The sequence below is a fragment of the Pygocentrus nattereri genome, chromosome 23 (assembly GCF_015220715.1).
Source record: "Pygocentrus nattereri isolate fPygNat1 chromosome 23, fPygNat1.pri, whole genome shotgun sequence".
NCBI lineage: Eukaryota > Metazoa > Chordata > Actinopteri > Characiformes > Serrasalmidae > Pygocentrus > Pygocentrus nattereri.
The window spans coordinates 15,148,297-15,162,286 of NC_051233.1; the positions used below are offsets into that span (position 1 = coordinate 15,148,297).

A 13,990-nucleotide genomic window follows, 5' to 3' on the forward strand; every position below is an offset into this window, starting at 1 on the left:
AGGAATGTCTGAAAGCCATTTTCCTGTATCATTCATTTTCTGTTACAGGCTCATGATGAAATTTGCCAGAAATTTCCCATCCAGTGCAAAGACTGCGGTAAAAAGAAGATCCCCAGAGAAAAGGTTAGTAGGTATTTCAACCGTTGACGTTGGTTCTTTATTGAACTTGTCATTTTGAAACATGAAAGGAAACTCCCATCCCTCACACACCCCAGTATGTGGGTTGTGTAAATGTTAGTACAGGCCTTTGAACTATGAATGTTCTAGATTGTATTGTCAAATCTGTTCCTTTAAGCAAAGCAGGCTTTGTTTCTAGTCATACCGGTATGCTTAACATACTAGCCACCTTTTCCCACACAAGGCAGCCTATTGTGACTCTGAGCATGTATTACAGACCTTTCTCTTTTTTCTCTCCACAGTTTCCTGAGCATAGCAAATCATGTGCAAAGTCCAAGTCTGCTTGTCAGTTCAGCGAAATTGGCTGCAGGGCAGTGGTGTGTATGCCTTTCTCATAACATGTATGCATAGATGCTTAATCAGTAGATTTTTTTTTGTAAAGTACTTTATGTACTTTGCTTGTAGGTTTCAGTTAGGGCCTGACCTATACAGATTCATCACTGATACTGATTTTAGGAGCTAAGAATTCTGAAAACTGATTATATCAGCAAGTATCATTTTTGTACTTAGTAGTGCTTTTTAAATGTTTTAACAGTAGGGACTTCCCAGGAAATTTATCTAACTGTTAATTATTGGGCAGATGACATGTTGGACCTTAGCTTAAATAAAAAAGGTGATTGTGATTGAGCTGGGGGGGGGTTCTTGCATGATTATCTTTCCAGATAATTTCAGGGTTTAGAGTGTGTATAATTCAGACTACTCCCTTCAGCCCTATTTAGAATTTTTAATATTAAACTTTGTCAAATGAAACACAATATTTATGTCATGTGTGAAAGATTAACAACGAGAACCAAGCAGAATTAGTGGTAAACAGAAAGAGATATATAATTTAAAAAATCTTAATCAACACTGTAAAAAAAAAAAAAAACATAGTTGCTGTCCAAAGAAAAACATGTATCTCCATTTTTGTTGACTTTTAGTTTTCTGCATCATTTGAAGATGATGGCTGTCCTATACATCAAGTGGAAAATTTCATGATGAATGGACCAATAGAAATGCTCCAAAATGACTTGGAATAAAATCTGTTCACACTGACTTACATTAAACATGAAGAATGTTTTTGACCTCTCCTGTAAAGTTACCCTTTTGGAGATGTGTGTTTTATTTTGGACAGTGACAATATTTTCTTTACACTGCTAAATGCACACATAACTAGCAGTAATGTGCGCTTTGCTGTGGTCTGTTCACAAGTAATTCCGTGAGATCTCAGGTTCTGAGGGACAGGACTGTTGGTTTGGACTCATCGTTGTAATCTGAAAGGATGTGGAGTTTTATTCTGAGTAAATCTTGTAGTGTGGGAGTTTTGATGACTTAAGTGTGGCTAAGAATTTAAAAAAAAAAAGTCAGTGAAATCAGTCATTGTGTGTCAGTTATGCACATTTTCATTAAGATTTTTTTAAGTCCTTTTAAGTGTGTGGGCCAGGCATAAGACGTACAGTGGCGTTTCATCTTTAAGTATGCTCAAATAACCTCAGTTAAAATTAGCGTCAAAGTGTTTCTGATCTGCTGGATTGTTGTTGTTTAACTAAAAACTCAGGTCCAGATTACTGTTAAGCTTGACTTTATAACATGCCTTGTGAGACTAAATCACTTCTTCCGCTGGGCTGTACAAATAAACACTGGCAGCCTACCAGCACCTGCCTGCTTGTATAGCTAAGGTCACCACTTCAACCCTTTCATCCTAAACACTTGCAACTTTTTTTTTTTTTAAACCAAATTCAGGTTGTGGTTAGATATGTTTACAATATAGAACCTAGTCTTCTGTTCTCATTTTGTAGTGCAACCTAATGCCTCAGTTCACCAGTTCACCAACAAGGCAACTACAGATGATTTGATTGGATAAAATGAAGCCATTTAAACCTCATACGAAATGCTAACATAAAAGGCTTGGATTCCAACACAGTTTGTGTACAGAGATGGAATTAATTTTTCTTTCCTGGACAGACATCTAAAATTCAAGAGCAGGAAAGCCAAAGTAGTTTACAGTTAAACCAAAACACAGGTTCTAGCTTGCTAGCTGGCTGAATTTTAGTCTTTCGAGCTCATACGAGTCCTCTTAAAACACTTGGATGACACATTTATTATACAACGGCAACTTTAAGCATAACTTTAAGAATATGTTTAAAAAAAAAAAAGTATTATGTGTAGTAATTAATTAGGCCTGTTGAGGCTGGCAGAACACCAGACCTGGCTAGCCTAGGTTGTAATTACACCATATAACTGATGTTGTTAGTCAGTTAATGAGCCAGACTAGACATTCCAAGCATGCATGGCATCCTAGCATTCTTTCAACACTTGGTGTGAAACACATCTGAATGTCAAAACATGGTGCACTATTTTAATGTACTTACCGGTAATGCATGACTTGTACCACTTTTTCAGTATCAGTCAAAACCTCTTTGAATCCATTTGAATAGATTACTTTATCTTATCCCCCGCATGACTATTCATATAGCTCCACTGTGGGTTGGAAAAGTCCCCACCTAGATCTCAGTAGACATAATCACATGCTAAAAATAAATGACTGATTCATTCAACACAAAGTTTGTTTTGGAATATCTTTGTGTGTGGGTTTCCCTTTTACAGAGAAAATCATCTCATTATCATAACACAAATTGCTGAATTATAAAAGCAAAACTATAACTGAACAGAATAATAGTGTTAGTATGGATTTCTTCCACCCTTGATTAAATGTCATATAAATAATTGTAATTAATAATTTGTCTTTCCTTTTTCATATGCAGTTATTAAAAATACAAGTGGCCAAACTGGCTTATTAGCCACTTTACTTGCTAGCTATGTTTAGTATCTAGCATTACTTTTATTTTCAAATCCATATTGCGCGTGCACACAAAGTTCAGAAGCTACATGTTTTTCACAAGAGTGGAAATATAAGCCAGAAAAAAGTGCTAATTCTACCAGCATACCTGCTAAAAACATTAGAATTAGCCACATAGATAACAAACATTAATCAGTGCTGCCCTCTTGTTATATGCTAGAGCACCAAGTTAGAACTTTTTGGTTTTCAGAAGTCTCATGATGTCTCAAAGAATGCATTTATGGCATTATTTTGCTTTATTTTTCTCAACCCAGCACACACAATTCACGTTTTGTTTGTTGCAGCACAGTAGGCCAGAAATCTAGGGACAGCAGAAAATGACAGCAGTCAGCTTAAATAATTGCTATTAGGTGATAAAAAGATTTTGATTGTAAAGAGATTCATGTGGTATAAACACGATTAAAATGTCAAAGCATACCATTCACTCCACAGTCTAGAGTCTATACATGGAAACTAAGCTGCAAAAATAGCTGAGTGAATGAATTGTTTGTTATAATGAATATTTTAGCCTAAACTGCTTTTATATATATATATATATATATATATATATATATATATATATATATATATATATATATATATATATAGTTGAAAACTGGTCATGGTCAGGTTCAAATATATTATGACTGTAATTTGGAACATTAAATCCACAAAAACGCAATATTAACTGTTTGTACCCCTGCAGGTTGACAATGGCAAACAGCACGAACACGAGCAGACCAGTATCACTGAGCACCTGCGGCTCATGCTGGCCGTACTGTCTTCTGTGCGTTTACACTCTGATGGGCCAGGAGAATGGCAGGAGGACTCTGGTCTTGGGCTGTACCGCGGACCTGAAGATGCAGCTCCGCCAGGGGTCCACGCTGCTGCCCATAATGTAGCGGGAGGTCCCAGTGTGCAACAAAAGATGACAGCACTGGAGAACATAGTGTGTGTATTGAATCGAGAGGTGGAACGCACTGCCCTCAGACTGGAAGCTTTAACGCGCCAGCACCAGTTGGACCAGGAGAAGATCGAGAACTTATCCAACAAGGTACGACCATTCCACAGCAGCGGAAAATGCCCTACATCTCCAAATTATAGAAGAGCAGTTCATTAAGCCAGGTTTATCGTAGTGTTTTTTTCTTTTCGCACAGCTGATGTTCCGTGTGCCTTTTGGCCAGTCCTTAGAAGGCACCACATCTTCGCGTAGGTAATGACTCAAAGCGATGCCATGGAATACATTCGATTAAAGATTTAAGCGTTTTGGAATGTAGGGTCTGGTATAAATGGTACAGGTATAGAATAAAAAATTGAAACACCAGCAGAAGACTATGTGCTAGAATTAGTTCATGGTCGGCCCTCAGCCCTGGATGAACCAATGGATTCTATTCAGTCAGTTTTGTTTCTTTAAATTCAGCACGCTCCAAGAATCCAGCTTATGGGGGGAAAAAAATCAAGGATTTTTGCGTGACTGGCAGAAAAGCCATTGCGGTCTCTGCAATAAATTTACAGGTGCTGGTCAACGAATTAGAATAATTTGAAATAGTGCAATCATGAAATTCTTTGAATGCATTTTTTGTGCAGAAAGCAAATCAGGTGTTCACCGCACCTGTCCTACTCGTTAGACTAATCACAGAACTCGTTACCTGTAGAAAATTTGCTCAGCTGAGCTTTCCAAAAGGCCCATTTAGGCCATTTAACTGTGACACTGTTGTTTTATTGAATTAGAATAATGGAGAAACCGTTTCATTGAATTAGAATAAATGCTCGAATTTTTGTTTTCTGTGAAGAGTGTTCACTGTGCAGTATAAAGTCAGGGTTGAGTAGAATTTCTAAGTTGTAAAATCAATCATGGGTAAGCAGCGCGACCTCTCAACCGGAATAGTGGCTCAAATTCAAGCCCTTCACCAACAAGGCTTGACCCAAACTAAAATTGCTGAGCAGCTCGGCATCAGCCAGTCTTCCGTCTGCAAAGCTCTCAAGAAAAACTGCAGCAAGCGCACCAACTGTTCCGGCGTCCGAAAAACTTCTGCTCGCGACAACAAGCAGCTGAGAAAGATCGCAGTCAGCAACCGGTTCAAGTCCACTTCCGAGCTCACCGACTTGTGGAACAAGCAGACCGGCGCTGACGTCTCCAGATCAACCACTTACCGTCGTCTGCGCGAACTCGGCTTCAAATCTCGCGTTCCAGCAGTAAAACCGATGCTGAACAAGAAACAAATGGAGAAACGGCTGAAGTGGGCCAAAGAACACAGCGAGTGGACTGCTGAAGACTGGCAGAAAGTGGTCTTCAGTGACGAATCACGCTTCTGCATCTCCTTCGGTGACCAAGGTCCTCGTGTCTGGCGTCGTGGTGGCGAAACCTACAACCACGAGTGCGTGAAAAGATCCGTCAAGTTTCCCCAGAGCGTTATGGTCTGGGGATGCATGTCCGCTTGAGGTGTAGGGAAACTCTGCTTCCTCAAGAAGACTGTCAATGCTGCCGTATATCAAGATATTCTGGAAACGTTCCTGATTCCGACTGTTGAGGAACAGTTCGGCGAAGAAGACTTCATATTTCAACAGGATCTTGCACCGGCTCATGCGGCAAAGTCGACCAAAGATTGGTTCACCAAAAAACAGCTTGAAGTTTTGGCATGGCCGGCCAACTCGCCTGACCTCAATGTCATTGAAAACCTTTGGGCCATCGTCAAGCGGAAAATTCGCGACAGAAAGCCTACTACGCTGGACCAACTGAAGCAGAACATCGCCACTGCCTGGGAAGCTGTGAGTGCGGAAACTTGCGACAAGCTGGTCAAATCGATGCCGCGGAGACTTCAGGCAGTCATACAAGCCAAGGGGGCAGCCACAAAATACTGAGAAAGTGATGATTGTAATTATAATAAAAATTATTCTAATTCAATGAAACGGTTTCTCCATTATTCTAATTCAATAAAACAACAGTGTCACAGTTAAATGGCCTAAATGGGCCTTTTGGAAAGCTCAGCTGAGCAAATTTTCTACAGGTAACGAGTTCTGTGATTAGTCTAACGAGTAGGACAGGTGCGGTGAACACCTGATTTGCTTTCTGCACAAAAAATGCATTCAAAGAATTTCATGATTGCACTATTTCAAATTATTCTAATTCGTTGACCAGCACCTGTATACATCTTACATTGTTCATCCTTTGTTATAACAGGTGTTTCCATTTTTTTGTTGTATTACCTGTTTGGTCAGTATAATTCCATTTATGATGCTCACTGCATGTTCTCTGCAAAGCCACCTGAGCCTACACTAACAATGACACGTCTCCATTAGTGTCTCTTCCATCATTGGTGACCATCCAGTCATGGTCATTTATAGGGAATACAGTGAAATTCACACAGTGACAAGTTATTTGTAGAACACAACATTTAGGCAACTCCTACATGACACTTACTTCAAAGCATTATAAGGGTATTCCAGCCTAAAACTAGTGTTTTTGTAGTATTTTCTATTGTACAGTGTGTATAGTTTTCATATTTTTTTGTCCATATCATTGCTCTCTCACTGCAGTACCCAGCATGCATTATGCAAAACCTTTGGCAGCTTTGGGAGTCCCTATGCCACTCCAAAAATGTTGACTGCTAGCCACTAGATCTAGATGCAGATAAATATAACTATGATCCTTGTTAGCATTAGTGATATAGTACTAACCTTAATTAGCCATGTAACATTTTTCTTTGTTAAGAAAATAATCCAACCAGCTCCACAAATAAACAAAAATCAAACAGCCCCTCAAATGCCCATCCCTTAGCAATTGTGGTCTTTCAAAGAAATTAATTCCACCTTCAAGACTTCAGAATTGTTTTTTCCAAGTCTTTAGTCTAGGAAATCTACTACTGTGCTGCTGGAAAAAGGGAAGTAGGCCGGTTTACAACAGAGACCAAGTTAATACCCATAGATGGGCTTTTATGCTTCTTATCCTTGTGCAAATCAAAAAACTCACCACTGTATTAATAAAAAGAGTAGGAGAGTTAGGTGTTTTCATGAACGTATGCTGAATTCAGTGGGGAGCTTTCTGTTCTGTACAACTGAAAAAAAACTGAACATTAGAAGGAAAAAATTTTTAAAAAGAGACGTGTCAGAAGCAGTGTAGATTTGAGTTTTGACAAGTACAGAAGCAGTCACAAAGCAGAAAATAAACTGATTGATTTAAAGGCCCACTTTACCCCTTTTGTGTATTTTAAGTACTTCAGAGTTACATTGTCTTGTTTATCTGTAGCTGACCAGTATACATGCTAAAATGCTAATTTCAGAGAATAATATAATGTTTTGTAGAGCATTATGCAGAATCGTGCAAAGAGCTTTGTATTATAATCTGGGTCTTGAGCTAATCTTGCCTTGGTCTGTGTCTGTGTGACAGGTGCGTCAGCTAGAGCGAACCCTGACCATGCGTGATTTGCAGCTGGCTGAATCTGAACAGGCTCTACGAGAACTACAGTTCTGCACTTACGATGGTGTGTTCGTTTGGAAAATATCAGACTTCTCTCGCCGCAGGCAAGACGCTCTAGCTGGCCGTTCCCCTGCCATGTTCTCACCAGGTGGGTGTACCATTTATCGCAGTTGTTCTGAAATGGGGGTCGGGCTCATTTATATTAGTAACTGATGATTTTAACCATTAATCAAGTAATCAGACTTTCTCATGTTTTGTCAAATCATATGTCATCTTAATTTGTCTTAAGCTCCAAGGTGGTGTGCCAGGTTAGCCTGGAAAATTGTTGGCATATAATGAAAAACTATAGAACGCTTTATGTGTAAGCTTGAGATGGGTATTCATTATTTTCACTGACCTGATTAAATCAGTACCAGGTGTTGGAAACAGGCTACACGACAGTTTGATCCAAATGATCAAAGTTTGAGCTCTTATGCTGCATTCATCAGCAGGTCATGCATAAATGTCTTTAGAAAATGCAACATGACTATTCTTGTCTAAAGATACCCCTAGAACACAGAAAAAAATTATATTACATTTCTTGGCTATATTGAACAATATCCCTTTTTCTTTTAATGCAGTAACAATTACTGAAATGTTTCATCACATTCACTGAATTGGTCACCATTTTCTATGAGTGTAAAGTATGTGTTGTATGTCACATTTGATAAATGAAATCATCCATAAGCCCACTTCAGAAGTAGGCATGGTGATCTAGAAGCAATATGAATTAATCTGATCTGAGGTCAGGCCTCTACCTCAAGATTGCTTTGTGAAAAGCAAAATACATTCATAGAATCACTGATTTCTGGATTACCCACCCTAGCTTTAGTGTTTTGATGAGCCAGTCTGTTGATCGTAAGTTGTGGTTTCATTTTCAGTCTTTTGATCAAAATCTGAAAGCAGTAGCAAATGATAAGCAAGTTTCACTTTATGTTTGCCTCAAGGACTGAATTCCCCTTTGATTCACATGGACAGCTTTTTCTTTCAATATGTTGTGCCTCTTTGTCCCTCAGTCTAAAGGGAGTCTGACTGACTGTTTTGTGTTTCAGCCTTCTATTCCAGTAAGTATGGCTATAAGATGTGTTTGAGGCTGTATTTGAACGGAGACGGCACAGGCAGAGGTACACACCTCTCACTCTTCTTCGTGGTGATGAGGGGAAAATATGATGCTCTGCTCAAGTGGCCTTTCAGCCAAAAGGTGACTACATTCTTCACCTTTGACTTCATCTGACTCTTTCACAATTGTTTGGACAGCTGTCTGGTTAATGTGATTCACCTCTGGTCAGAGAAAGAAAAGTGGGAACATGCAGTATTGTGCAAAAGTCATAGGCACCTTAGCTTATCATTTATCTTGGCAATTAGTGTTTTTTTTTTTTCTTTTTTTGTTTTTTGGAAAAATCACAATGCGTCATAGAATAGATACAAATGAACAAATATTGTAAAAACAGGATTTTTTCCCTAAGAAGTTGTTAACATCTTGTGTACTAGTTTGAAAAACAAAGTTCCACATTTCTCCTCAATCTCACCAGCCATCACAGGGATTTGATAAATTCCAATTCCAGCAACTTGACATGTAACAAAGTATTGAAAATCCAAACCAGATATCAGATGATAACTACAATTAATACTGGCATTCCTTGAGGGGAGGTTTGGCAGACATACATAAAATCACTACTTGTCGTATTAGTGTTACTGGTATTTATTCTAATTTGTGTTTTTTGAGCAAATAAATTCTTACTGCCTGGATAAATATCTTTTTAAATCTATTTTTCTCAGGTGCTTAAACCATCTGCACAGTACTGTACAAACGGTCACTGTCATTTTTCTGTATTAATGCCACCTGAACATTGAGCCATCAGCAATGGTCTACAATTACATGGAATAAAATCTTATGTTAAATTACATTATTAGTAAAGGAAAACACATTCTTAACTTTAAAGCTACTGTTTTATAGATGTTTTCTTACTACAGCAATATGGTGACGGTTCTGGAAGACATCTTTAGATTTTATAGAGCTTCTGTTAAAAACTGTGTAATAGTTATTGATCTGGCAGTCAAATACATTATCACTACACATTTCTCCTTTCTGTGATATCACTTATGTATTTGTAGAGATTTATGTTTCTCATCTGTTGTAAACACACTGTTTGATGAGGGCAGTTACAGAATCCTTTTCTCTCACAGGTAACTCTGATGCTGTTAGACCAGAATAACCGTGAGCACATCATCGATGCTTTCAGACCTGACATCAGCTCCACATCTTTTCAAAGGCCAATTAGTGAGATGAATATCGCCAGTGGCTGCCCACTCTTCTGCCCCCTAGCTAAGTTGGCAGGCAAGAGTTCCTATCTGCGAGATGATACCATTTTCATTAAAGCAATAGTAGATCTTACTGGGCTGTAGTGAGTGATGCAACAGACTGAACTGTGTGTGTGTGTGTGTGTGTGTGTGTGTGTGTGTGTGTGTGTGTGTATACATACATACACAGACATACATACATATATAAAGCATGAACACATGCTTACATCATATACATACATAATATAAAGTGTGTGTGTGTGTGTGTATATATATATATATATATATATATATATATATATATATATATATATATACATACATACATACATACATACATACATACATATATATATATATAGACACACACACACACACACAAAATCATTAAGTACCACGTGCATGACATTATTGCTTACCATGCTATAAAACAAAATATGTATATAATATATATTATAATACTAATAATACCTATATTTACCTACCTACATTTACATTAGCCCAACCTATCTGAGAAGAGATGCCAAGAAGGCCAGTTTTGTCGGTTCAGTTTGTCCTACTATCTACCTGAACTATGAAAGACTGTATAGGTGATCCTGAAAATTTTCATTAGCGTGATTGGACTAATGCCCTTAAGATTAAAAAATAAATAAATAAAGAACATAACACAAAAAAACAGCTCTCTAATTAAATACATCTCTCAGCGACAACACAGCATGTAAATGATGTCTACATGTAGATAGCAATATATGAAATGTCTGAGAACCGCCTGTGAAAGGCTGTGGTGAAAGTATAAACTTATATATTTATATAAATAAAATAAATATAAATAATATAAAATTATATTTATATTACAAAGAATAATATAAGAATGTTTAATAGAAATTTCAATATACAAGTCCAGGTGAGAACTCGCATGAACAATGATCAATAACAATAGTAAAAGTAATACAAATAAGAAGAAGGAGGAGGAGGAGGGGAGAAGAATGATAATGATGTCACATTTCTATATTACTAAAATATTACATATAAAGTATAATAGATGTAAAAATAGGAGGTAGAAGTAGGATACATTATCAACAGGTCAGATGAAAACCGAAGGTTCTCTTGGACTATTTGCTGAATAATCTAGGGCTTCAACAAGTAATCAGTGACATTGATAAAACTTCCTTACCCATTAGGCTGCTGCATAGCCAGCAGTGTGACTGCAAATGTCAAATGTCTGTTTAAAAATGTCGGCTACACCTGTGGAAAGTGGTGGACGACGAAAGTCTTGTCTAGTGCAAGAGCACTTTACACTGTAGTCTTCTAGGAAGACAGTTTAAAAAAAAAAAAAAAAAAAAAAAAAGCGGTGCATGACCACCTGAAGATACAGCAGTTCATACAATGAATGATGTAGTTGTCAAGAACGACTAGGAACTACTCGATTTGACAGGTTCTAGTGAGAACCATAGTTTTGACTTAAAGTAAAGGCAGGTTTTAATAGAAATACACATTTTTTAAGGTTGTGTTATGCTGTTATTGTAACATGCAAAACCATTTTTGGGAGGAAGGCTAACCAGGCAATAACCTTTTTTGGTACATTTTAGCATATTCATATTTTAAGAAATTATTTGCATTGCTGAAGATAAAACTGTACTTTTTCTTTAGAAAACAGTAACAAACACATTATTAATGTAGTCATTACTTAGCCCTAAAAGCAACATCTTTAAAATAGACATTCATTATAAAGTTTGTGTCTTGATCCATACAATATAACTATATTATACTAATACTTTTTTGAAGGTCAGAGAGTCATGCTTATATACTTGTAGACTGAAGATGTATAATAAATAAAATGCATCAGTGCATCGATCAGTAGTATTTTTCTTTATGCGAAAATTTAATTGAGCTATCACAATAATATAATTTAAAAAGGAACCATTAATTATTTTGTACGCTTTAAAAACTCAACACCCCCCCCCCCCCCCCCCCCACGCGGAAAAAAAAAAAAATCTCTATATTGTAATACACAATGCATTTCTTTGGCCTCAAATGCTTGCAGTGTTTTCAAACTTCAGAACTATCTTCAAGTAACGTGGTGCACTGTGTACATTTTATATCTGTGTGTGTATAATATGCATGTGTATATACACACACACACACACACACAGAAATAACCCTGAACTGCGCAAAAAGATGAAACGTGAAACGTTATCTGAATGCTCAAGTTAAATCATTGTCAGGTTTGAGACTTACTCTTATTCTACAGTGACTTCAGCCATAACAAATAATATTTCATAATAAATAATATTTAAGTGATATCTGAATGTCTGAATGAGAGATTCATAATGAAATCATAACTAAACATTCGTAAAACATTTAAAGGGGAATTCCACAGATTTTCTGCATTAAAAAAAAATCAACAATTTAATAACAGATGTAAGCAATGAGAGCAATTAAGAGTGATTTGAAGTGAAATACTGCATTGTAGACACACTTATTTTCCTTCCTGTCTGGTGACAGAAACCAGGAGCTGTATTACAAGTCTCGGTGGTGATTTGATAAGCAGTCACAATATTCTTTCGGGTTTATCTTGCTTTAGTTTTGTTTTACCTTTCTTTGTTTACATCAGTAACAGTAGCTACTCGTCTGGCTAGCTAGATTATTTTCACTGTTTCAGCTGTGCATGTATGGGCAGTTACTACGTAACAGACATCTCAGTTGATTATCGACCTCAAGAGTTATGAAATCTTAACTTGAAAAGATATGATGCTGTACGAATTTGTGAAAAATGTAAGTTAAGGCAATAACTTTCTGTAACATGGCCTCAGGGGTCAGAAATTCTCCAATGCAAGTGTAGCCATTTTATTTACCATTCCAAACCCCTTGTGAACCTGTATGTCTTTTCACTTTTATATGGAATGTGTATATTGTTAAGTAATGTTGTTAAACTGGGATCGTTTTGCTCAAGCATGATTGCCTTTTTCTTTGTCTTTAATGAAAGTAAATGTTTAAAAAAAAAGTGCTATTTGAACACCCTGAAATATACTAAGGTGCTGTTTTTGGAGGAAGCAATGATTTCAGAAATGTAGCAATGTAGACGGAATTAACAAAACAGTAAGAATGTTAACCAAATGCTCAGTGCTGTTGATGAACAAGCAAAATGCCTTTTTCCACCTTACATTATGAGTTCTGTTATTTTAGGGTTGTCCTAATTTTGTAGGGGCTTGGCCATCATATGGATGCAAAATAGTGAACGATGCAAAAATGTAATGGATCACAAACCCCTATAAAATGTATCTGCATTTTGGTTTGCTAGCAGTACAAAGTGTATTTGTTGGAAAAGGTGACTGTAAAAGTGTTTATTAAATTATCTGGTGATTGTACACATGGCTACCAGCTTAGGTTATTTAAAATAATTCTGAAATGTGAAATATGTAATCCCAGTCTCAAATATTAGGCCCTGTTTTTGTTGTATTATTAAGATAACTATAAAAGCACTGTTAATTATCAAGTAAGCTCAACCACAAATTACTATCCAGGAGAGAAAACAATCATTTATTTCTGTTTTAAGTGAGGACACCCAGCAATTTACAAACTAAAAACATAATTAGGAGCAACAAACCTTATCTTCTTTTTGTTTTGATCATATCTATTAGTCTAGTGCCATCTTCTTTCTGTGTTTTAATGATTGCATCTATATGAATTTTACAATTTTCTAACTTCCAACTCTTTTAGGGTGAACAATCAATAAAGCATTTCACATCTAGTGTGTGTATTTATTTATTTATTTTTTAAATGTAATTTTCTACTTGTAATTGCTTATTTTTCTTCCTAAAGGCATTATTTGACATGAGCCCTGCTTACAACAACATACAAATATAATTCAAATTGCACATTAGCTTGAACAGTTTAACTCTTAAATTCAACGCTTTACACAAGTGTTCACATTTATGGTTTATGGTAAGACTTTGTTTTACTGTGATTTGCAATAGGCTTCGTTTATTACCTCATAACTCAATTAACTCTTATTATTTTTCATTATTATTTTGTATATTGTGTTATTTTCTGGTCAATTGAAAATAATATAAATGATAGTATAGTATAAGAATATAAAGGTTTCAAATAAAAAAAGAAAAAAAAGTTATATAGGCAAGGGGATGCGAGGGAGGTGTCAAATATGCAAACGCATATATAAACTCAGACTAAATATATTAATAGGCAAGATGAACTCTCCAAATAAGAAGACTGAAAAG

General features: G+C 36.5%; 1 protein-coding gene across 4 annotated transcripts in view; it reads left to right on the forward strand.

Annotated features, from left to right (window-relative positions):
• traf2b (Tnf receptor-associated factor 2b) overlaps positions 1–9,920 on the forward strand; it is a 21,962-nt gene extending 12,042 nt beyond the window's left edge. For all 4 annotated transcript variants that reach the window (XM_017714142.2, XM_017714144.2, XM_017714141.2 and 1 more), the window contains 6 exons: positions 49–123; positions 420–494; positions 3,702–4,049; positions 7,383–7,560; positions 8,504–8,652; positions 9,639–9,920. In XM_017714142.2, coding sequence (XP_017569631.1) covers positions 49–123; positions 420–494; positions 3,702–4,049; positions 7,383–7,560; positions 8,504–8,652; positions 9,639–9,857 — 1,044 coding nt within the window. In that variant the 3' untranslated portion in view covers positions 9,858–9,920. The remainder of the gene's footprint in view (positions 1–48; positions 124–419; positions 495–3,701; positions 4,050–7,382; positions 7,561–8,503; positions 8,653–9,638) is intronic.
• Positions 9,921–13,990: the final 4,070 nt, after the last annotated feature.